Source organism: Gordionus sp. m RMFG-2023, chromosome 1, assembly GCF_954871325.1.
Source record: "Gordionus sp. m RMFG-2023 chromosome 1, tfGorSpeb1-WG-v2, whole genome shotgun sequence".
Lineage (NCBI taxonomy): Eukaryota > Metazoa > Nematomorpha > Gordioida > Chordodea > Parachordodidae > Gordionus > Gordionus sp. m RMFG-2023.
In genome coordinates, this window is record NC_088775.1 from 79,795,681 (window position 1) to 79,821,226 (window position 25,546).

Consider the following 25,546-nt stretch of genomic DNA (forward strand, 5'->3'; position numbering starts at 1 on the left):
TTTAAAAAGAAAGAAAAAAAGCCAAATCTTTAAAAAAATGTTGAATTGGCTTAATTAATAGTTAAATTCTCCATAGTCTCTTTGCCCTCTCAATAAATTTTAAATGTATAATAGGGTTTGTTGAAATTTCTTCTTACGAAACTTTGATCTAGTTTCAACCAATCTTAAAAAATGAACATATATGGATCCTCTTTTTTTTTAACAAAAAAAAAATAAAAAAATAAGAGGATCTATATAAGAACCATGTGCCTTTTTTTGGGTGACTGACTCCCGCAAAATAAATAGATTTCTTTTGTCTAGTGCTCGGGTTTAAAGAAACAACTAAATGCGAGTTCGCCAGGTCCAGAATATTCCAGTTTAACCAACATGATTTCGGACCGATCAGACTTGAACCTGTCACTCTTTAATAATATATATGAAAGAAGGCTCAATATTTTTTAAATGTAGGATTTAATCAAAGTGATATAGATTTGGTTGATATCTCGAGAAAAAATACCGTGTATAACAGTAAAATTTATTTGCCAAGGCAGAGATTACGATTATAACGCTGTCTACCTAGATTTAATTTGAGTGCCTGAATTGTTTTATATTTGAGTCATATATTTTTCTTAATAGCATGCCTCTAAATCATGTAATAAAAGATGGCACTGATTTAGAAAAGCGTGTAACAAATATATGTCCTACTAATATTTAATCATTAGGGACCATTGATGAGAAGTTGGTACTCGTTTTTAGATAAATCTTTTGGAACTCAAAAATCGTTCAGATATGGGTTTAAAAAAATGGTTATAGATCAAGTAAATTATATTTATTAGTTGATATTTTCCCTATGAAAAATTAAATATAAGTTATAGGATAAATAACTAAAGTGGAATACAATATTTTTCATTTACTAGAAAAATCAGAAAATTTAAATTTGCGAATCAAATAATCTCATATCAAATTTTTTAAATTTCTTGCTTGAAATCCATCATTTTTTTTTGAATAAAAAAACCCTTTATTTTCCGTTTCCTTGAGATTTATTAATTCATAAATAAGCTATGACCTAAATATCGTTCGTCATCGCTTACCAGTCGAGATCAGCTTTCATCTGCTATGAGGAAGTTGTTAGGAATATAAATTTTCCTTTGTAAAAACAAGCAAAAAGGGAGTTAAGTAGAGAATTTACTTATAGCAAAATATATATAACTTTTTTTCTATAATAAAAATATTATGATTTATAGGTATTTTTTGCGCCGATATTCTTACTAAATTATTTAGTCACGCCCGAGATATTAAAAAATGGAAACTTTTCAACGATTGATCAAAAGATTGAAAAGGATTATATATATATCATGAAAGCCAACTATAAAATATGGCCATTCGTTCAATTAATAAATATGTCAATGGTACCTTTAATCTATAGGGTATTGGTGACAAATATTGTATCATTCATGTTTAATACTTATATATCTTATACAATAAATAAATAAAATACGTATTGCATGCAAATTAACTCATATCTTATACAATAAAATGTGTTTTAGTGTAAATTAAATCAGCAGTTGTTTAAAGAAATGTATTTAATAGATTAGGATGCTTAAAATTTGTCGAGCCTAAGATGCCAATATCAATATAATCAAAAATATAACGAAATATATATAAAATGATATTCGTTTATATTTACTTTTATAAAAGAAATCATGACATATTGCCAATTATTATTATTTAAATTTCGGAGTGAATCAAATAAACAGCAAATAGTTTTTTCAAATTAATTTTTTATTTTTCAACTGAAAAAAACTTGTTAAAAGAAGTTGAAAAGGTCCATGCTAATAGCCAACCTTTGCCACAAGCAAAATCTAAATTAGCGCTGGTAGCGATTACCGATAACAATGCTGGAATTACAAAAATGGTAGAGAAATGTCAGCAAAAATAAAACGACTAAAAAAATATTTGTATTGTCTTATTAAGAAGAGGGTAAATAATTTGGGAGAATTTTCCCCATTTTTAGTTGTTCCTTTGAGGTTTGCAATTTGAGCTGCCAACCCCTATATATCTCAGTTAAAAAAATACTAACCCTAGAATGTACTTATTTTAGAAATTCAACATATACTTAAGACTCCTCAAAATTCAGTTTTCACTATAATTACATAAATTAAATATTAGATTAATATAATTTAGTATACTTAGAATTAGGCATTAGTGATCTTAGATCTTACCGATAGGGAACTTTGCGGTTTAATATAAAGTTCCTTTTCATTATTGACACAGATACTTTTACAATAGTGTGGATCATATATTGTTATAAACAAAGATTATATCAATAGATGCAGCATGGCGATTCTTAAACAAATCTGTGACTTACCCTTAAAAAAAAAAATTTATTGTACAAAAAGTTTTTAAATTTATTATCTATATCTTCTCAAAAGTTTCGTGGACACATTGTAACAAAATAAGACATTTCATAAAACTTAGTTTTCAAATTTTTTATTATCTTATCAGCATTTAAGTTTCACACACATATTAGAATAAAATACGATAAATAATTACATTAATTTTACAATATATATATATAAAATAAATAAATATAATGCTATATTAAGCCTCGGAACTTTTTATAGTCTTCAAGATTCATAGATTTTTTAGTGTTAGAAGCATCAGGTATTTTTAGGGGTGAGTTAGCTATATTATTGATTATATAATCAGGTTTTATATTCGAGGAGTCATATGATTCCACTAAAAAAATAAATATTTATATATATTAGTTTTATATCAATACTTGACATTGACGGTATTCCTAAATCAATTTTTATGTCGAAATTATGAACTTCATATAAATCGTGAGTAATAGTCGAATTTTTATGAGAATCATTTTTCAAACCCATGAAATTATCCTTACTTATATTGGTATAAGAATAGGTTTGTTCTGTAATCTTTAAGCTCGAATTCTAAAAAAATATTTGTATATAATTTAAATAAATCGTGTAAATATATTTAAATACCGTTTTATGTGTATTAATGGTTTTAGATTGGGTCTTGGTAAAGCTAAAAGAAAAAAATATATAAAATACTTGTGATTTGCGTATATTATTACTTTAAATCATTGGTATTAGGATGCTTTGTGGATTTGAATTGATTCGTTTTAATATCGATAGATCGAGATGGCAATATATTGGGCATTTCAAAATTATCGTCTCTCTTTTTCGTCACTAATGTTGGCAGGCATTTTCTTCTAGTAAATGGGTCATCTTCATTAAGAGCGGATGTAGATTTATTAATATAATCTTCCTAAAATTATTTTACATAAATAAAAAAATCCTTTTAATTTATATTATACCATATTGGCCTTTTCGGATTGAATTATATTTTGTTTGCGATTTCTTTGGTTAATATAGCTAACAAAAATATTTGACATATTTATTTCGATAATAAAAAATTATAATTAAATGTTTATTTATTAAAAGGAAGTTAGTGAAGTAAAGAAAAGTATCAAGGCTGTGTCATGGTTCGATTTAAGTTTAAAACTTAGTTATTGTTTAGCCTAGACTACTGAACAGCTTCTGATTTAGGACACCCTATTTGGTTTGTTTTATTTAAGTATTTGGTGACATTTCTTTTGTAATATTTTCAAAAGTTTTTCTTTTGCTTTTTAGAGTGTTTAGTAGATACTAAATAGCCGGTTAAACAACCGCTGTTTAAGTAATAAATCTAACCAGGATATACCCTAAGGATAATTATTAGTTTGTTTAAATAAAAGCAAGTTATTAGAAATTTTCCCCCATTCGATTCTTTTCATAGAATTTAAACCAGAGTTTGAAAAAGATTTTTGCTCAATTTTTTTTTCAAGCTCCTATTAAAACATAATTTAGAGAACGACGTACCTAACAGCGCTCAAGCTGCTGTTCCTCAAGCGATCCAATTCTGTAGCCTTTATTTCCAATTCTTCCAATTGTTGTTTGATTTCGAAAACTTTTTCATCATCGCCTAAAGATTCCGCCTCTTCCTAAAGTTAAAAATAAATATATAATGTTAAATGATTAAGAGACGGGCAATCATTTAAGAATTGTTTAATATACAACATTATTGAAGCCTAAAATATAGTAAACTCATGAATTCACTGTGAAGGCTGGATCAATTATTGGAACAATTTATTTTTGAAAATTTATAATTTTTTTTATATAATGAGAAAAAATTTAAATCTTAGTAGAGATGTAACTAAAATGATAAGATTTTGTGTGTTAACCTTTCCCGGTGCAAAAAAAACATTCTGATAATTTTTTCTTTGTTATAAAAGTTTCGTTTTTATCTATAAAAATAAATAAAATATATTTTAAATTTTTTTACGTGGTATCATATGGATACACCTCCCCCAGCCAGCCCAGAATTCATAAAAATGTTCAAATAAGATTATTAAATTTGTTTTAATCTCAAAATTAATCATTTTTCTTTTTCAAGTATTAGTAAATTGTAATGATAAAAATATTTATATAATATTTTGGTGATTGCAATAAAGATGATCTATGAGCATAAAGTTTAAATTTAATATTTTGTAAGTGGTTTCCAATTCATTTTATCCTACCTGAAAGGGTTAAGAAATCAAATTGGTAAATTATTATAAACAGGAAAGCTATTTATAAGATTAGCGGGTTTTATAATGTAATATTTATTTTGAAAAATGGAACAGGATACATCAAAAAGATTTAAATAATATTTTATTAATAATTATCAGAGATCTGCAGGCCCATACCAGAGTGGTCCGGGGAAAATCGTAGGATATTAAAATGCCGGACAAACCCTAATAATATATTACAAAACCTAGTAGGATAATGGTTACTATACAGGTCTTTAATAATAGCATTAAATTCTTTAAAAAAAATATTTAAAGTTATGTCATATTTTATTTTTTATTCATATGTGAAACCTTTGTCTTGAGGAGAATGCTCTTTTTCATAGCGAAATTATATGGATTCTTTTTAAAACGTAATTTTTCATTTATTATCTAAAATCATTAATAAGATTTACATTTGGAGAAAAAAATAATTAACTTTATCAACATCCTCTTCTTTAAAGCTATAATTGAGTGCTGCTTTAATATCCCTTTCCTTTTCCAAAATGTGATTCGTATCTGGTAAACTAATGTTTGACAAATTTATAGCATCTTTCCATTTTAAAAATTCGGAATCCGTAAAATCACTATTAGAAACAAATTCGAGCCTAAAAACTTTGCTTTCACTACCATGCCTTCAAACAAATAAATAAAAAATTTATCAATATATTTTCGTGTGAATTATTTTATAATATATATTTTTTAAAAAATATATATTTAAAAAAAACATAAATTATTTGAATCGATTATAAAAACAAATAGTAAATTTTATTAATCGTATGATAAACGAATCGAACCCGAATAATTCACTATTCCATTCGTATTTTAAAAAGCCTAACAAGGTTATCCATTGTATGTATTTTAAATTTATCCACAGATATTAATAATGGTTATCGATCAGTGCTAATATTTTAAAATCACAAGGTGATATAGATTTTTAAATAAATAAAAATTCCATAAACACCGCTACCACTTTTGTTGCCTATACCGATATTGTAACAACCGATACAATTTTATTTATGAAATATAATCCAAAAAAACATGTCAAAAAACATGTTTATTAAAAAAAAATATTATAAAATTTCTTCTATAAAATACTTTTTAATATTAAGTCATCAAAATATTCTGGTAAAAAAATCATGTAAATGCTCCAGTAAAGTTTAATAAACCCCAAAATTAAGGATATCTCCATTTTTATTCGTAATTTGAATTTTATATTTATAGAAGTAAACCTAAAACTTTATAAAATATTTATTTTAATTTATTATACTTATAAAAAGATGAGGATAATTATAACTTTGCCAAATACTATCTAAAAAAACAAATTTTTTCTAAACTTTAAATTATTAAGTATAAAAAATATTATTAGAAAAGGTATTTCATAAAAATAAAATTTATAAATAGAAATTTTTTTAAAAAAAATCATATATTAATTAAGGTTTAAAAAAACTTAAGCAAACACACTCTTGTGGGATTTGCCAGACCCAAATCCATCACAAATGGCGTATATTTGAAAAACTATTGAGCCAAGAATTAATGAAATTTTGAATATATATTTTAAAATAAATTTAGATGAAGTTACTAAATTACCATGTTTAAGTAATATTAATCTTAACGCGCTTGGGAATATATACCACAATAGAGTATCAAAAGATTAAAATGAAGTGTGTAAGATTAAAGTTAATTCTGCAATAAACTATTTTTTAAGTTAGGAAAACAATGTTTCCATATTTTTTCCGTATCTGTTCAGGAATTTGTTGATAATTTTCAAAAACAGCTAACTCATCTGGCGAAAATGCTGAGCTAATCGTTTTTAAAAATCGGCTTAAGTCGAGCCTTTTAACAACATTGATTTTGGGTATCTGCAACTGGTAACAGTTTAACTTGAAAATATAGGTTAATATTAATTATGTTGCTTGTTTAAATAGTTAATAATTTAAATGGAAAAATATACCTTAACTTCAATCCTTTGTTAGTTCTTGTGGCTCCCAATTGATAAATTTTAGAGGTTTCAACAGCATCCATTACTTCTACAATCTATTTATTTTAAAAAAATTAGGTTATTTAAATGATACAGACGATATATTTATGGAAAAACCCTATAGATTGGCTTTCCTTCATGTTGCCCAATACCGACACGCAAAAAACAACCTTTAACGGTTTTTTCGAAAAAAGGCATATGAACCCATCTTTTTTTTAAATAAACAATTTATTTTAAATATATTAGATATTATAATTTTTGAAATAAATAAGTAAAACCATAACAATTTGTAGCAAAAAATAATATATATTTTTCTAAATATACTTTTCCAATTTGTTTCTTGAGAGCCTTATTTTGCTGAGCTGCTCTCGGGTTGTTATCAATTCGGCTTTGCTTTCAAGATTGCTAATATAAAATTAATTTTTAAAAGAATTAAGTTCATAATTGATTTATCCAATTTAAAGAAACTCTCTTTTCAAAAAAAGGATAGTCGATACAGACAATTCGGCCCTGTATCGTTTGGGTTGATTGTAATGTTACTTAATAATTATGATAATCTCAAAGCAATATTATAAAAAGATGAAATTGGTGGTATATATGAGTATTTTACACCAACCTAGTATCTTCATAATCAGAGGAAGACTGGGATGATATATCAACGGTGGCCTTATCACTCTGAGTTACTATTTTTGCATCGTCGGAAGATGTCGTAGAATCGTCGTCGGAATAAATATCACTCGGTTTCAAGTGGGGTTTAGTGGTCGGGGTCTGCTTTAATTTAGACGAAGTGTTTTTTTCTAAAGCTGAGCAAATTAATTTGAATAAGATAGTTTATAAAAAGGGGTATATTTTGAATCATTTTAGTTTTGCAAATAGATAAGTATATTTAATAATGTACATTTTTATTGTTATTGAATTAACAATTTTTGCCCATTATTCTCTACCAATTTCAAATTCATTTTAATGACATTTTATAGCCTAGATTATATTTTTTAATATTTTTTTTAGAGAGGAACAATTAATAATAAAATAAATCTTTCTTTTATTTTTTAGAACCATTGTATAAATGTAAAAATAAAAATGCAAATAAAATCCTTAGTGATTATTTCAAGTTAAAATGGACATATATATATATATATAATTAGTGTTGTTAAACGAAAAAAATGGCTATCCCAATATATTATAGTCAGACATATTAGGCAAGCTTGGAGATTTTGCTCATAGATGGTAGAAATGTTTGGACATCTATTAACGAAATCTCATAGCTTGGATCTTATTTTTTGGGTAAATATTTGGTAGGGCGGTTTTAAGAATCGAGTTGTATAATCAACAGTATATATAATGCACCTTTCTTTTTTTCTTCCCGTTTGGCCTTTAAATCCTGGATAGCCTTATGTATTTTGTTATGCTTGCCAATTTTGTTCAATTCCAAAACTCTCCGACTATTCCGACTTCTTTGTTGTATGATGTTTGAATCTGAAATTAATTAAGATATTTTGTTTAAAATCAATAAAATAATTTTCATCAAAATTAAATGCCACTCTAACAAGCCCAATCTTACATTAAAACATAAATAAAAATGTTTTTTTCAGAAATAACTTGGGACAGGTGTAACCTTTGGAAATTTTTGAAAAAAAGTTTTTTTTGCAGGTTCTAATAAAATAATTATATAAGTTTTCTGGCCTCAGCCCGTAATAATTTATAACGAAAAATAAATTGCAAACTTGTCTAATTTCATAAATAACAAAAAAGCCAAAGTTAAAAAAATAATGATTTTCCTAATTTTATTTAGATTTTATTCTTTTAAATTATTTTTGATCTGGAAGTATTGATATGAATTAAAATATTTTTGCTTTAATTTTAAATTATTAATAGGTATATTAGAAAGTTTTTAATATAAATTTTTTTTGAACTGGTGTTATTTGGGCATACCATTTTTAGGATAAGGTCACAAGAATTGAAGTGGAAAAGTCTAAAACAATGGGTGATACTTGACGACAAGTATATGGCTGGTATAATAAAAAATTTTCTCTGTTTTTCCTCTAAATCTTCTACTTAGTCATATATACATCCTAACTTAATATTAAAATTGATTTAGTTTTTAATTATTAACTAATTATTTAATATTCAAAAAAAGTAAAAAAGGGTTTTTTGGACCTTTATCCCTTAATATCTATATTATCATAAAAGTTAATTAAGTTCAAATTTCATTTCTGATCTAATTATAACCCATTTAATCCTCATATTAATTTTTATAAAAATTGAAATATTAAGCCAACCTTTCCTCTTTGATTTGCTATGGAATGACCCAAAATCAGGATTTAGGACAAAATAATTGTAGTAATTATGTATTTTTTTTTATCTTAAATTTGATTTTTTACTCAAATGTCAAGGATTATGTTTTATTGTTATATTTTTAAAAAAAAGATATCAATATATGTTACGTTAATAATAAAAAAATAAATATTTCATTCTTTGAAATTATAATATTTAATAAAAAAGATATTATATACATAAAATTGTGTGCCCAATATTATAAAGAAATTAAGTATACACTTATGAAAGAAATTCAATTGGTCATTTATCAATAACAATATTACTGAGCCTTGAGATTTAGCTACTATGTTCATGTGAACTATAAGCACAATCTTCAAGTTTGGGAAATATTTTTTTAACTTAAATTTTTTTTTAAATTGGCTAAATGGAGTCAATTAACAACACTTATATTTTTAGATGTTGTATAAAATTTTAATGATTAGAATAAAATATTTTAATTTATATAATTATTCTTTGGGCTAGACCTAAAATAAATAATTTTGATTAATGAATATGAATAACATTGTTTACAAAATTTAAACCAAACATGTATAATGAGAATATTTGTCAAATAATAGCCTCTTCACAATTCAATCACATTTTTCAAAATTATTCTAAACTAAATGAAATTGAGCATAATTTTTTGTTTTTAAACTGCATTAATAGTTTTAAAAAAATGCCCTAATTATAATGATTAGATCAAGCTAAGTTACTCCACTGATGTAGTCAATGTAAAATAATATTGTAATTAATTCAAGTCATATTATGTACAATGCCTTTTTTGTTGCATAAAACAACATAGCTACACTTGGACTCTCTTATTTTTGATATATCACTTAAATTGTAAATTTTTATGGTATATTTTACTGATGAATTTAGAAAGACAATATTATAAATAATCAAACTTTTTAATCCTCCCTCATCATCAGAATTGAATGATGGCTCAAAATCAGAATTAGATGTAGTGGATCCATCAGAAAATGAAGAATTATTCAATTTTGTACCATTTTTCTTGTGTTGAGGTGAAATATGTAATTTATCATTTTTAAGTAATGCTAGTCTTTCTGTTTCTTTCATTTTACCAACTTTTCGCAATCGTTTTTCAATATCAAACCTTATAAAATGTTAAATAATATTAGAGACTGAAAAGAACATTAAAAAGTGATAAAAATACAAATTATCAAAAAATTTCAACTATAATAAATTTGAAAATTTTATAAATTTGGAGTTCAAGAAAACCTTGCTTTTAGAACTTCTCGCTTTTCTAGCCGATTAAATATCTCTTGTTCACGTTCTTTTTCAGTCATTTGTTCCAATCGTAATCTATCTTCTTCATCACCAATTAGATTCTCATCATATCCATCATTAAATTCTTCCTCATCACTACTACTATCACTTATATCTAACCATATATTAAAAAATAATAAATAAATATAATATTGTGTCTTCTTTAATGAATATGAAGTAATACTTACTATGCCTTTATTTTACAATGTAAATTTAGAAAAATATTCTCAGATTTTGTAATAAATAATGTATTTAACTTCTTTTAATTTGAAGCTTTTGCCTTTTCTTTTTAACTTTTGATAGGTTGCGTTTTTCCTTTCCCCACTATTTTTTTTTATGTAGTCAAATAAATAAATAATCATATACTTCTTCACTCTCAGTGGTAGATGTTTCAGAATCTTGGGGTGATCTTATAATTTTACGCTGGTACAAAATAGGTTAATAATATAGTTATAAATTACCTTTTCAGATTCGTTTTTCATTGCAATGGATGGTGTTTACCGATGTTTTAAACGTTATTCATCTTTTCTCAGAAAACCTTTAAAACTCACATTTTAAAATTTAAAATATGACAGGCATCATTACACGTCATTTTTCTGTTCAGAAATTTGTTACTTGAATATCTTTCTAGCTTTAATTTATGAATAAATTTTCTTTTATCTTTATAATTTTTATTTATACTGGTAAAATTTATTCTCATATCTATCCAAAACTATTTGAAATTAATATTCGAAAGATCGACATTATTTGGTATATTGATGAAGAATTGTATATTATATGCAAAACATTGATTTTAAATAATAATTGTACTTATACATCATTTATGAACATGACTTTATACCATGTAAAGAGTTGTAATATTTTAAAACATAAAAATATCGTAATGATTCCTTTAAACAAGAAGGAAAATCATGATTATAACAAAAATATATCAAAATGCTGTAATATGCATCAAGAATCAGAGAATGAAGTGAGTATTTCCAAAGTTACCTCAAACATTTTGTTAAGCAAAATTTGTAATCATTCAGCCATTAGACTTTATATAGAAAAGTTAAATCTCATTGAAGGATTTATATTAAAACAAAGTATTTTTGATATATACCAAAAACCAGGAAAACATTTGAATATTCCACTAATCTCCTCAAAATTATCTATCATTTTGGATATGGGTGAAGAGTATCAGGTATAATAACTCAAATTAAATATAAATTATTTATTTGAAAAATTAACTGATCACTTTAATTTAGCTTGAAATGAAAATAGCTTATATTTTATTGATAAAAAAAGTTTGATAATTTTTTAATATAATTTTTCAAACAAAAATATATATTCTTAATAGATATTCTACTCACTTTTGCAATTTTCTAAGCCTGTTCCTGCAAGAATGGTTTTTGATAAATATATAGATCAATTTACCAACAAATCTAAATGGACCACAATAAATATTATAAACAATACCTGCAATATAAGTCAAATAAATACTATGCTGCACCAAGATTGTCAAACATTTCAAAACCCTAAAAAGTTTATTCTTTTTTTTTAATGAATAAGTGGTTCCAGCATACTATTTTCTTGTGTTTAATTTGTTTAGTTTGAAAATGAATTAAAAACAAATATCCTTATATTTAGTTCTAGATATCAGCAAGACATTATTATTTTTTAAAAGTTTAGCCTAGTTTATAATAATTTTAGTCCAGCCCAAGATTTTTACTCAAATTGCCTCAACCTTTTTTTTAAATCAAATATTTTTATGCAAAGTAAAAAATCTTTTGTAAGTTAAAAAGAATTGTGGGCAGAAAAATGTTGCTTAGCTTGTCTTAATATTTTAAACCCAGACATATGAGCTGGGTTTTGGGTCATGTTATGCGGGTCCTTGTTTAGTGCTGTGCTTGGCTATCCAAAAATGGATACATTTAATAAATTTAATATTTGATTTTTTTCAAAATAACTGCTGATATCTTAACATTTTATCCATATCATTGGCTGATTATAAAAAATATTTGCTTATATAAAGATTGAACTACCCAAAATTTGTTTATTTTTTAACCTTATTTGATGATATTTAACATTTATTTTGGGCTAAATATGCCACCTGGGGGGGGGGGATTTTTTTAAATGATTGATATAAAAAAAATTTGTTTTATATAATTTTGTCGAGGTTCTATATAAAATACTATTTTTTAATATTAAATTGCTTTGATTTCAGCTCTTATCACCAGGGTTCTGGACTCGAATTTGCTTTCTGGATTTTTAAACTCATTAGCTAAAATTTGATATCAAAAACTTAATCAAAAAATCGATTTTCTAAAAGAGGTCTAACCTGCCCCATTAAGATAAAGTGAAATTATGTTGAATCATTTTCAAATAATTTATTATTATTATTTATTTATTAAAATAATAAGTTAAAAATGATATAAATTATTTTTACAGTGAATGTTAGAAAACAAAGTAATATAATTTTTTGAAAAACTGATGCCTCTGTTATTTTTACTAAATTTTTTCAGACCTTATTTTTCTGGAGAGTAAACCAGAACCAGTGTTTAGAGATTATTCACTAAACAAGAACCCAAACCCATTTTTTTCGAAGAAGGGTTCACAGCCCTGATTTACACATTGAATTTTTTTAGTTTATTTTTCACAATATAGACATGACTTATATAAAGTTGTCAATATTACCAGTATCATCAACAAATCATTGACCAATAAGATTAGAATTACATTAACCTGGGATTTCTATCAGCCCAATAAAACAAAATTTTTTATCCTCCAAGATGTAGCCCTTGTAGGGAGGTATATATAAAATCTTAATATGATTATATTAATATTTTTATATATTTTAAACACTCATATAAGTTGTACATTTTTAAAAGATAATGCATAGTGAATTTATTTAAAAAATATATTAATAGATGTCATTGTAATGGGATGGCCTCAACCTGTAATACATCTATTTTTCCATACCAATGCAATTGCCTTAAATCTCATCTTAAATACTCAAATCCTTACAAGGTATGATATAATTAGTATATATAATACTTCATTTTTGTTTTGCTTTTCTGCAGTGCGAAATATCACATAATAATGCTACAATAATGGCAGATGAAAATGTTAATAAGTTTGATTTCGACGAGTCATTCACTATTCCCTTTTCCAAATATACTGATGCTAATGAAACAACTTTACGTCAGTTTGGTATTTTTGGACATACTTTCCGTGGTAATTATACCAGGAATTTAAATGTAAATGATATTAAAATTAATTAATTTTTTTATTAAAATCTAATATGAAAATTATAATGACATCTGATATATTTAATAAATAAGAAGGAATAATTCTCTCTGTGATTATTTTTTTTTCTTTTCAGACTACATCCTATTACATGTCTCATAGTAACTCATCCGATTATCAAAGTAAATTCAACGATTCAAACTTTAATTTTAATAGCATTACATTTGGGTGGAATGAAATTCTAGATGCTATTTACCTAAATAATAAATCACGCATCTATTCATACAATTTATCGCGGATCAACCTTAATGTTATTAATAAATCTTCGTCATCGTCGTATTCAATTTTGATGTATGCTAATGCACCATTAAATCAAACGGCATATTTTACGATAAATTCCCACATATTAAATTACCAAAATTTTACAAACCCGGAAGTCCATACTAACGGACAAGTTTTAACGACGAATATGGCACTGGGGGATGCCGAAAATTGGCCATTAACGGACAGACCACCCCTCTTTTCTACTATGGATCATGTTCATAAAAGATATACGTCATTGTCGTTTGGGAGTATGAATATATCTCGGTTATCACCTATTCTAAACGTATCACCTCTAAAAACGGAACCTATATTAAAAGTTGTGCCTTTTCACACGGTGGAAAATTTATATGATGCTAATGATAACTCTCCGACACAGAATTTCCTGTCAACAATTACATCTTTATCTTTGAAATGGAAGCAGTTTTATAATTTTACACCTAATTATACTTTTAATGAATCGAAATTTTTTTTTGCCACTCATAATATCTATCATCAAACTAATAACGAGACAATGACAAATAGGTCATCTTTTCATATTGTCGAAAATTTTTTGATCGACAAAGGTCAATTAAACCCTACATTGGATCTGGTTAATATCGGAGAAAATTTAACTCGCTCTAGGACTATTTCGACTTGTCCCTACCAAGAAATTTTAATGCACCTTGTTGAATTTAATTATTTAGGAGAGAAGGAATTGTGCGATATAATTAGTCAAAGTGATGACAATTAATTATACACCTTTTTAATGTTATTTTTTCTCTCTTTCCAGATAACAATAACTCTAGTTTTATACGAGATATTAAATATATTTGTTTACTTAGTGGTGGCATAAATAGGCTGTACAAAGATCAAAGGTATATTAAATAACTTATATTTAGTCATTTATATATATACATTATATTAGAGTATATATTCGAGGTTTGCAATGTCGCTAACAAATTTAAGAATTATTTTTAAAACAACGGGCGGGTTAATTTGAAATATTTTTCGGGCGAAATCTTTAGATAAATTGGTAAGCGCGAGTATGAATCATTATTAATAAAACCATGGACTAGCGGGTTATTTTTTAAAACAATCAGCAGTCTGGCGTTCGGGTTAAAACCCTCACATTGCAGACCTCTAGTATAAATACGTAAAGCCCAGTCGATTAGTCGCGGCTCGAGCCTAGTTTCTAGTGTGAAACATGACTCCGAATCGAGTCGATTCACTTTGTAGCCTCACATAGTCTGCCAGCTGATCTTGAAAAGTATTTTTATTGTTTTTTTTATCAAAAAATTTCTAAATTATACTTTTAGTAAGTCATGATATCTGCTAGTGTCCACATTTATAATATTTTTATGAATTATCATGTTTTGAAATGGAACTTATTACATAATTTTTAGACCTTCTCCCAAATTTAAATTAAATATAAAATAAGCCTAACCCTGCATTCACAATTAGCGTGAATTCGCGTCTCGCGAATTTGCGCTAACTCTGAATGTAGTGTAACCAAACCCAGAAACCTGAATTAAAGGAAATGAACAAAATAGTTCAAATGCATATTTGTAAAATAATGCAATCCAACATTTTATATCAGTCATAGAGAAATGATGAGTTCATGATTTTGATATGAAAAAAACATTCAAACAAAATGCCAAAAACATAAATCTTCTTAAAATATTTTATTAGATGATAGTAGCATGCAATATCCTAAGTTACATTCATCTATCACACCCTAAAACCTTCCCTTTAGTTATTTATCCACAGATTACACCACAAGTTTATTACCTGTACTCTTTACATTCAAAAACATAAAATATGGGAGAACGAAATCTTTTAAAATAGTGCTAGACCATAGATTTAGAAATTAAGAGGTCTAATTTATTAAATTAAGAAATTCTTATTTAATTATATTAAAAATAGAAAGTATTGAACCAAAATTAAAATTTTGTATATAATATTTTAAAATAAATTAAATGAAGCTACTGTGAACAATTCGAAACTAACCAATAAAATATATATAATCATTATTATTATGAAATATAAACATAACAATTTTTTTATTTTATCATTATTATAATATACAAAAATTATATAGGAAAAAAATATAAAAATATTTATTTCAAAAAATCATTCGTTAATTTTAAATATTAATGTACTACGAATTTATTGAAAGGCATATTTCGATTTTTTGTGTATCGGCTGCTCAGGAAAATAATCTTTCCCTGACAACTAATAGTGTTTGTTGGCCTAAATCTGGCCATCGTCGATAATTTTGTAAATCTCTAACATTTCCAGACCATTAGCTAAGAACATCCAGTGTTGTTATCTCTTCTATCTATAAATTATATTTAGATATAAAGAATTAATTTTTATATTTACCTTCTCATCTCATTTATATGCTAACTGACATCAAATTAGATTCGTTTTCCTCGAAATCGAATACCCGAGAAGTAGATGCTTCATAACCTTTGAATAAATTTTTAAGACTTTCATAATATCCAGCAGTATTTTTAAAAGTGGGCAAAAAAATCTCTTAGATCCTTGGATCTAGAAAACTAGTTGTCATATGCGATATATTATTGTCGCATTTGTAAAGCATCATCATCTAGGTCTTTTTAAGAGGTTTATTTTGATGGGTTGTATAAATTTTGTCTATATACAAAATTGCCATTCCAAATAGGGGATCTTTTGGTACAAAATTCACAAACCATTTTATAAAAGGGATATAGAATTTGTTCAAGTTTTTCTAAAAACTCGATTCCTCAATATTTAAAGAAAAATTTTCCTCGCCAAAATATTTCTTGCTTAGTATCTTTACAGCCTCTATATGCTAGATAATATTGTCATACATTAAATATTACTTTAATTAATACTAGTTAGCATTATAAATTTACTCTTCCACCTTGTTGAAACATTCAGTGGAACGATTCTCACCGCTAATATTAACAAACTAGCATATATTTTGGACTTCTATGTAATTTACAAAATTTTCAACCTTTTCTAGTAAATTAGAACAGGTTTTTAGTCCCTTTACAATAATATTTATAATATGTGCAAGCCATCCATGACATAATTTTTTTATATTAGTCATTAAGCTTATTTGAAGCTGCTATATTAGACCCATTGTCTTGGGTAATTGATAATAATTTTTTTTCAATTTTAAAATATTCAATTGATGATAATATAAGGTAAAAAATATCCTCACCTGTGAAAAATGAGGAAACTCTAAAATATCAAGTAAAAATTTTTTTGGGATTTAATATGCCTCAATAAAATGAACAGTTATATAATGCAAGATTCGAATTTTAAATTCATATATCACTTGTTAGGGATAATTGATCTTTTAAGATTTTGATTATGTTATTTTTCGCACTATTGAATATATTGATATATTTTCTTCCAGTTTGCCTGCAGAAATACCGGTACAGCCCTAAAAATTTATTTATATTTTTAGCAAATTTACGAAGACACGGGAAATCCTTATATTCTGAATCATTATCCATATTTACAAGCAAGGAAATTATCTGTCAGTCAAAATTTGCATACTAATAGTCTAATCATGATGCTTAATAAATAATAATGCATCATTCAATATTTTAATAGACCGAAACATTTTAAAAACATGTTCAAAATATGCTAAAAAAAATTTCTGTAGGGCAAACTGCAACAAAATATACATCCAATATATTAAATTGGGCTAAATATAATGTAATCAACAACTTTAAATGCGTGACCAATTAAAATTAAAAGTAGATAAAATGGATATAAGAAAATTCGATTTCAACGGCTCTATTTTAAAAACAGTTTATCTAATATTTTAGAAAAAATATTATGCAAGTCTGGAGATTTTGCTCAGATAGCAGAAAGGTTTAGACATCTATCAACGAAATCTATAGGCATTGCATAACATTTTTTGGCTAAAATATTGAGTTAGCCGTTTTTAAAAATCGAGCCTTTTAACACTTTATAATACAAAATAACAGTTCATTTTATTATATGCGAATTGGGTAACAGAAGATTTTATTGCTTGTTAATTTATGGTTTCCTCACGCATACAGAGAAGTGAGAATTCAAACTTTCGAACTTCTATTATTTTTAATAAAGAATTTAAAATTGGGGGAAAAAATATGTCGTTAATTGCACACATGACATGGGCACAAATTTTATAGTCGCATCCCTATTTTTTAAATGAATAATTATCAATAAAAAAATATAAATTTTTGATATATATCCATCCGATATGCCTGCCTTGCGCATTATAATAAATATTATTGGGAAAGAGAAACTAGAGAGCTTCTATAGTGAACTTGAGAAAGTTGAAAGTTTTGTAGAGAAATTACACAAAAGTCCAAAATTATGCAGGAATTCGTTATTATTAATACTAGGCAATAAATATTTAGGTGATGAAAGCTTTCCTTAAAAACTGAGGAATCAGAGATTTTTAAATGAATTTGAACTGTTCCTAATTCCTTTTTTTTCAAAATCACGTGTGAAATTAGTTGAGAAACATCTCTTTACGATTGGGATGGTAGTATATTATGCTGATAAAATACATCGAGGCTTTGATAGGCATGGAACTTATCACCAAACTGATCAATAAGGCTTTGTGGGTCATTGATTTATAAATGCAATATTTATTTTTCACATATGACATACTTTGAAAACTTACTTTGGTAAATTTCTGGATCCTCACATTAAAAAAAAAATTTCTGCCAAGTTTCATTAAATACAACAGGATATTATGAAAAACTTAAAAATTTATTCATTAGGTTTATAGCAGATATTTTCAGGCATCCGATTTCAACAAATTTAATGTCCGTGAAGTGAGAAGGTATCTATAAAAGTTAATTTTAATTCAATACTTCTTTTAAAATATATGAAATAAATATTTGTTAGTCCTTTAAACCCCTCTTATTCTAAATCAGGAAAGAGGATATGCAATAAGCTTGTAGTATAAATCTGTAAATAAATAATAAAGGCTTTAGGGTGTGATAGTCAAATATAACCTAGTATATTTCGAGACTATCTAAGCACAAATTATTGTTTTTATGGTATAGTTAGTAGATAGTTTTAGAGAAATTTATTTCAAAGATAATCAAAGTTTTGGGTATTTTTAATTCTCCATGACTGATATATTTTAGATTGCATTATGAGACAAATATGCATTTGAACTATTTTGTTTTTCTTCTCTATTTCCTATTTCTGGGTTTTGGTTAGTCTAATTTTATATTTAACTTATAAAACATTGTAGAAAATCTGGAAACTCTAATAAGATCCAATTCAAAACATGATAATTTCAAAAAAAAAATTAGCTTCGTGAGAAAGGGTTATCTTTAGGTTTTAGAAGGCATTCATTCCAAAAAACAACCAAAGTTTAATTTTGGAATTTTTCGAGAAGAAAATATATAAATATAACTTTAGCAAATATCATTGCTAAGAACAAGTATAATTTAGAAATTTTAAAAAAAAAAACCTTTTCAAACACTTTAATAAACAGACACTTAAGTAGATGCAATAACTAACTATAACAATTTTTTTTATTTATCTCTAATCTAACTTTAAAAAAAGACGATTAAATCAGCCTGCCTTGATTTTACTAAACGAACCGACAAAGTGGTCTGTTCCTTAGGCTGTGAACGTTGTTTTTACGACTCCAACTCGAGTTGAATCATAAAATCTAGACTAACTACTTTTTTTTTATAATCTAATAAAGTTAATATATAAACTAGACTTATAATATTGAGATTTTTATTTAGTATTACTCTAAATTGGCCGCCCTGATATTTGGGCATAATAAAAAATTATTATTAAGATAGCAAAAATGATTCTTTTTAATATATTATATTGTATTTTGGACAAATAATGGGAAAAATGTGTAAATCTTTTATTACTATTTTTAAAAATTTGGACGTGGCCTAAATATCTATCTAAATATATCGAAAATAGCCTATAATAAATCTTGAAATATATCTTATTAGAAGCTTCCTAAGCTTGTCTTAAGTGCTTAAAACGTATATTCGACATTTATTGTTCAGGCATTTAAAAATATATCCTAGTTCTACGTTTTGTCATTAAATTTTATTGATTGATAATTTTAAAAACAAAATACGTTAGAAGAATTTTCATTAGGCCGCAGCATAAAAATAACTTAGTGTTTGATATAAAACATTTTTTAAAAAAAATATCTTTTAAACAAATCATAAATAATCAAATTGCAATGAAATTGTTATGCCCGATCTCCCTTTTTATTTTTTTTTAGGTTCAGATTCAAGCCAAATCGTTAAAAAGGTTTCGGGTTTTTTACCAAAAAAAGAGTTAACCCAGGTTCTAGATTGGTTCTATTTTAATAATCTCCATCCAAAGAATTATCGACTCAATAAAATCATTTATATGCATTACTAAATTATGTCTAGTCTACCCTGCAATAAATTTTAGTACTATATTTTTATTATAAAAAAGTATAATTTTTACTTTTATTTATATAGACGTGATGGAAACTTATCTAAACGCATAATCAATTTGCCAATCTCTTTAGTTAATCAAAACATGCAAAAATATATAATTATTCGCAATGATGGTGTTAATACATATAAATTTAAGTTACAGGAAAATGGTTAGATCGTTTATTTAATTTTTTTTAAATATACTATATCGTTACTTAATTATTAATAAAAAAATCATTTTAAAGTCGAGCTATTTTGGGAAAAAAACATCATATCCGGTTCAAAATATATCGGATATTAGATCCGGTCACTATCTTAAGTATTGAAGTCTAAAATTCTAGCTTCTTAAAACTCGTTTCTATATATTTTTAATCCAGATAATTATTTTTTAAATGCCTTACCTCCATCAAAAATGGAGTTAGAACTATAAAAAAACAAGCAAAGATATTTTTACTTTCTTCACCCTTATATTTAAAATGATTATTTTTGTTTATTTGTTTAGATTCATCAAATAATACATGCTTTACTGGATTACCACTTCACCCTGTTGGATTCTTAGTTTGTGATAATAATATCACTGCTCAATATACCTATTTAGAAATGGGTACAATGTTTTCTTCAGCTGATTCGGAGATAATTGATAGCAACGATAAACACATATGGTTCTTCGTAGTTATCTCATTTTTGGCATTTTTAGCTCTTTTGATTATGTTCTTAATGTTTGTTCGGAGGTATAAATATAGGATAGTCGAATGGTATCCAGAAAAGGTTGGATATTCCCATATTTTAAGGAAAACTCAAGCACTATCGGATGAACCTCAAGTTTTATATTAATTATATTGATAATTTATTCCATTTGTGGCAATACCCCCCCCCCCCTCAACATTGATTTAAAAAAATTTCTAGGCAGGCTCAGGCTTTTTAACTTTTATATAATATAAATGCGTTATTGCAATTTTTCAAATTGAAAATTTTAGGCCTAGCCGAGGTTTAAAACTCAATAAGAACTTAATATAATCTTTTTTAATATCACAAAAGATAGATATCATTTAAAATTTCCTTAATTTAATAGCCATATGGGCCTCCCGATGCGTTTTCTTAAAGAAATTTTAAATATTTAGTATTTATACCAAACTCTTATTTTTTAGTCATCAAGAATGTATGATCCCACGCAACCTAAATATAGAAATATAAGACATCTTTATGCCATCCCAGAAACTCATATCTAATTGCAAGTTAAATGTGGTAAAAAAATCACAAACGGAATTTCAATATAACTTAGAATCAAATGAGAATCCTCCCTCCCCCTGAAAATGTGCCGAATTATTATTAACATAACAAGAATAGAAGTAAAAATTATAAGAAACATTGGTTTTAAAATTTTCAATAATCCCATTTTAGGAAAAAGCTAACTTATAAATTCTAAATTGGATTTAAAAAAAATTTAATAAAGTTTCCTGTAAGCCTAAGTTTATAAAAAAAATAATTTATTTCACCATTTTTTGTAAATGTACCATAATATAACAAATGTCGCATTAGTCATATATGGTAGTCAATTATTTACTACGTCATATTTATTCTCCATTGTAAAAAGTATTTAAAAGTGGTTCATTATTTATATATATATCTCGATTTTTAACAAGCCTTATTTTCTGTTTGATAACAAAAAATTTAATATAATTTTAGACATTTATTTATTAAATCTTTATTAACCCGTTTTTGCCCAGGTTAATTTTTTTTTATTATATCGATTTATCGATAAAAATTTTTAGGTTATCCTCCCATCTCCATGTAATAAATAAAAAAAGTAAATATTCTTTTTTTTAAATAAATTTTAATTTATTCAAATACTCTAACATAAAATGTAAAACTATCAACATAAAATGTGTTTAAAACAACATGGAGATTTAACATATATTTTTTTAAAGATAATTCACATCGATTTGACCCCCTGATACAATACTGTCATTCTATGTCACTCAGATCATTTAAAGATTTTGGCCAAAGGCGTCTTTTTATTTCAAAAAATAAAATATAATTGCAAAGTTTATGATAAAAAAAATCAAAATATTCTACATAACATAAATTTGTAATTGCTTCTGACGAAAGAGAGAATTGAGGATATTGTGGAATTAAATCATTTGTGTTACGGTTTATAAGTAGTGGCTAGTTTTTTTGTTTTGGGTAATATAATAGATTTCATCAAAACTCATTCTTTAATTCAACCTATATGGTTCCCTGATATTGTAACTTCCTAAACGAGAATTATCTATTATATAATTCATCTTCCCTATTTTCCTTAGCCTTACTAAGATTTCAATCACCAGGTGATGACTCAAAATAAGTTGATAGGTTTTGGTCATCCTTATTTTCCAATATTACAAACAATTCTTCAATACAATAGTGGCATGTTATGTAAATAATTCTTATATATTATTTAATTATTTATGGGATTTCTACTATATATCTAACAATATCCTAAAATTTAAAAATTATACAATATTGTAAGAAATTTTAAAAATAATTAATACTTGTTTGAGTTCCCAGTGTTCCAATATCTAATTATGAACAAAATTAATTATTTAGAATTACTGCTATATATATAATTAAAAAATATCTTAACAATATAAAAAATATTTAAATGTGGAAATGCTTAAAAACTTAGATATTTTTTTTAACAAAATGGAATTTCAGGAATTAAATAAAATTGGTATAAAAAAGATAAGTTGACAAGATGGAAAAAAATTAAATAAATGTTCCTATATCTGAACATCATGCAAAAACGGGTTGAGGATATTATTTTAAAACCAATCATTTATTTTGCCCATGATTTTAATCAAGTATACTGCAATATCTAATCTACATTCCTTCAAAAATCTCAGTTTTATTTTTTTTATGACACTTTAAACTATTGTATAATGTAACATAATAAAGGCAATATTTTATAATATGACTTGTGCAATTGTTTTTATATCAAATTTATTTGTAGAACTTTTATATGAATATTGTTTTAATATCCATTGTAAATTTTATAGTATTTATAAAAAATTAGCTAAAACCCATTGATGGGACATCATATTATTATTATATCAAATTTGAATTTGAAATAAAAATGTGTAGTTTAGGTGTGTCACACAGTTTCATATCCTTGTCTATTATTTATAATAAAACCATTAATTTCAAATTTTATATAAGCTATTAATGTTGTTAAAAAGCAAGATTTGGGTAAACAACCTGATTAAGATTTTAGCCAAAACAATATTATCAGGCCTAGAGATTTTTCTCATAGATGGCAAAAAGATGGATCTCTTCTCCTTAATTGGGCCATTTTTAAAAATCAACCCAAATCAGGATTTTTAACAATACTAAATTTTATATTTATTTTATACCATCCATGCCAATCAATGATTTTTTTATACAAAAATTTTTATAATACATATGTCAATAAATAAAAATTATTTTACATATTTAAATATTGGTATAATTCTTAAGATAAAAAAAATGCTATAATCAATATTTCAACCATTCACCCATATATGAGCATGTTATAGGTGATATATATCCATTTGTTGAGCATTTATTAAAAGTAGGACATATGCCACATGGCACTGAAAAAAGTCCACTTATTTTATTCTGTGAATTAATAGGGTCTAAATTTTCAATATCCGATAAAATATTAGAAAAGGGGAAAAAAGATTGAGTTGTTTTATATAATTTGATATATTCATTTACCAATTTATCATTTGCTTTTTCACTAATGTTGTTTAAAATAAAAAGTGGTAATAATGATTGTGATACAATAATTTTTTCAACACAATTGTCATAAAATAATGTTTCCATTATCATTTCAATATCATCTAAGCTTAAAGATATTTTTGAAATGCCCAAATCAGTTATATGTTTTAATATCTCTACAGATGAAACATACATTACAAGTGGGTGTATTTTGTTATAAGCTTTCATAAAACTTTTTTTCCTTGAATTTATTTCTTGATATATATATTTCAAGCATTGATTATTTAATATTTCAACAAATTCTGATTCAAAATCTTGATCAGAGTACCAAGACCCTCCTGTCAAAGACTGATCTGGTTCGATTTCATATAACATGTATAATTTTTTCTTAGAGGCTGATATTGCTTTGATTGATTTAACCAATTTCAAGGTTTCCAAATTTTTGACAATCTTGTTTAATTGTGCCAACAATAAATTTGATTTGTATCTAATATCCCGAATCCATATACCTTAAGCAAAGGATGCAAGACAAATAAATTGATTTTAAAGAGTAAATTTAAAATAAAATATTTACATGAATTAAAACAAATTTTAGAAAGAAATAAACCTTTAACAAATTTTTATTTAAAGAAATTTGATTAAATTAAAATGTCATTAAAGAAAGAAATATAACCTTTATTTCCAGAATCTTTAATAATCTGATAAACAAGCTTTTCATCTGATTCCTCCAATAATTGAGAAGCATTTTTTTCAACATTGTTATATTTGTATATTAATGTGTTATTTGATGATTTCAACAAATTCAACGAGCCATCATTCAGTAATAAATTAATAATATTGACTATATTTTTGGGATCAATGTCAATAAAATTTTTGCGTAGAGTTTTATCAGAAACACCATTAACATTTTTTTTTAGATAATTTATAATTCTTAATTGGGAAATATTATATAAAATCATTAATTTAAAACTTTTCTTTGTCTTGTTGTTCAGTCATAATAAATTATTTATTTCATGATGTTCGTATCGTCCCACAATGTCGAATTGTGTTTATACGTTTGTCACCTTATGAAAGGTGATAGCATAAAAACGTTATTTTTTTTATAATATAAATAAATGCAAGTTTCTTCTAACATTATTTACCTTTAAAATCAAACACTACATTAGTTTCACAGCATATAGAGTTCCTAACAAACATGCAATGGAAGATTTGTATGATTACCCTCTTCTATAACCTTTGAAATCTAAAAATACATTAGTTGCACGGCATATTATATGCTAACAAACTATGGAATAAATGTTATTCTCTTCTAACATTATTTATCTTACTGCATATTATAGATGCCTTAAAAAATCATGCAATTGAAGATTATAAATAATTCTAATTACTTAATAAAGTGTTATTAGTTAATTATCTTCCAATTACATAAACTTTTTACATTTCTTATTTTACAAAGCTATCTTTCAAGATTATGTAATTACTCAAGATAATGCTTGCTATTATTAAGATAATATTTTCACAATTCAATGAAGGATATAAAAATTCATGTAATGACATTATTTTTATATTTTCTACTAAATGATGCACATAATTTACAAATTTTTGACACAAGTTTATAATTTTTTTGTGAAATGAATATTGTAGTGATTTGATAAAATAAAA

The 25,546-nt window shown here is 25.4% G+C and overlaps 3 protein-coding genes across 6 annotated transcripts; 1 reads left to right on the forward strand and 2 right to left on the reverse strand.

Moving 5' to 3' along the window:
- Positions 1-2,517: 2,517 nt before the first annotated feature.
- On the reverse strand, positions 2,518-10,736 carry LOC135931395 (RNA polymerase-associated protein RTF1 homolog). The gene is made up of 18 exons (XM_065468467.1): positions 10,634-10,736; positions 10,539-10,595; positions 10,430-10,496; positions 10,125-10,287; positions 9,791-9,999; positions 7,917-8,045; positions 7,186-7,372; positions 6,894-6,974; positions 6,687-6,777; positions 6,543-6,625; positions 5,028-5,223; positions 4,904-4,981; positions 3,864-3,985; positions 3,320-3,377; positions 3,077-3,270; positions 2,985-3,027; positions 2,762-2,930; positions 2,518-2,718 (listed from the first exon to the last, which is right to left on the reverse strand). The coding sequence occupies exons 1-18, from the start codon at positions 10,652-10,654 to the stop codon at positions 2,576-2,578; spliced, it is 2,091 nt and encodes a 696-aa protein (XP_065324539.1). The 5' UTR covers positions 10,655-10,736; the 3' UTR covers positions 2,518-2,575.
- Positions 10,737-10,792: 56 nt separating this feature from the next.
- On the forward strand, positions 10,793-23,215 carry LOC135931570 (uncharacterized). 3 transcript variants are annotated; one of them, XR_010573088.1, is made up of 11 exons: positions 10,793-11,355; positions 11,512-11,696; positions 12,819-12,962; positions 13,082-13,181; positions 13,235-13,411; positions 13,537-14,440; positions 14,494-14,578; positions 20,192-20,319; positions 20,652-20,971; positions 21,298-21,498; positions 21,551-23,215. XR_010573088.1 is itself a non-coding variant. In XM_065468793.1 (11 exons), the coding sequence occupies exons 1-11, from the start codon at positions 10,813-10,815 to the stop codon at positions 21,376-21,378; spliced, it is 2,604 nt and encodes an 867-aa protein (XP_065324865.1). In that variant the 5' UTR covers positions 10,793-10,812; the 3' UTR covers positions 21,379-23,215. The 3 variants fall into 3 exon arrangements, 2 of the variants coding, with proteins under 2 accessions (XP_065324865.1, XP_065324863.1); XM_065468793.1 differs by having other exon boundaries at positions 13,537-13,582; positions 13,646-14,440; positions 21,298-23,215; XM_065468791.1 differs by having other exon boundaries at positions 21,298-23,215.
- Positions 23,074-24,918, reverse strand: LOC135931571 (DNA-directed RNA polymerase III subunit RPC6-like). Of its 2 annotated transcripts, XM_065468795.1 has the most exons (3): positions 24,855-24,918; positions 24,558-24,814; positions 23,074-24,393 (listed from the first exon to the last, which is right to left on the reverse strand). In XM_065468795.1, exons 1-3 carry the CDS (start codon positions 24,878-24,880, stop codon positions 23,660-23,662), a joined length of 1,017 nt encoding a protein of 338 aa, XP_065324867.1. In that variant the 5' UTR covers positions 24,881-24,918; the 3' UTR covers positions 23,074-23,659. The 2 variants fall into 2 exon arrangements, with proteins under 2 accessions (XP_065324867.1, XP_065324866.1); XM_065468794.1 differs by having other exon boundaries at positions 24,558-24,911.
- Positions 24,919-25,546: the final 628 nt, after the last annotated feature.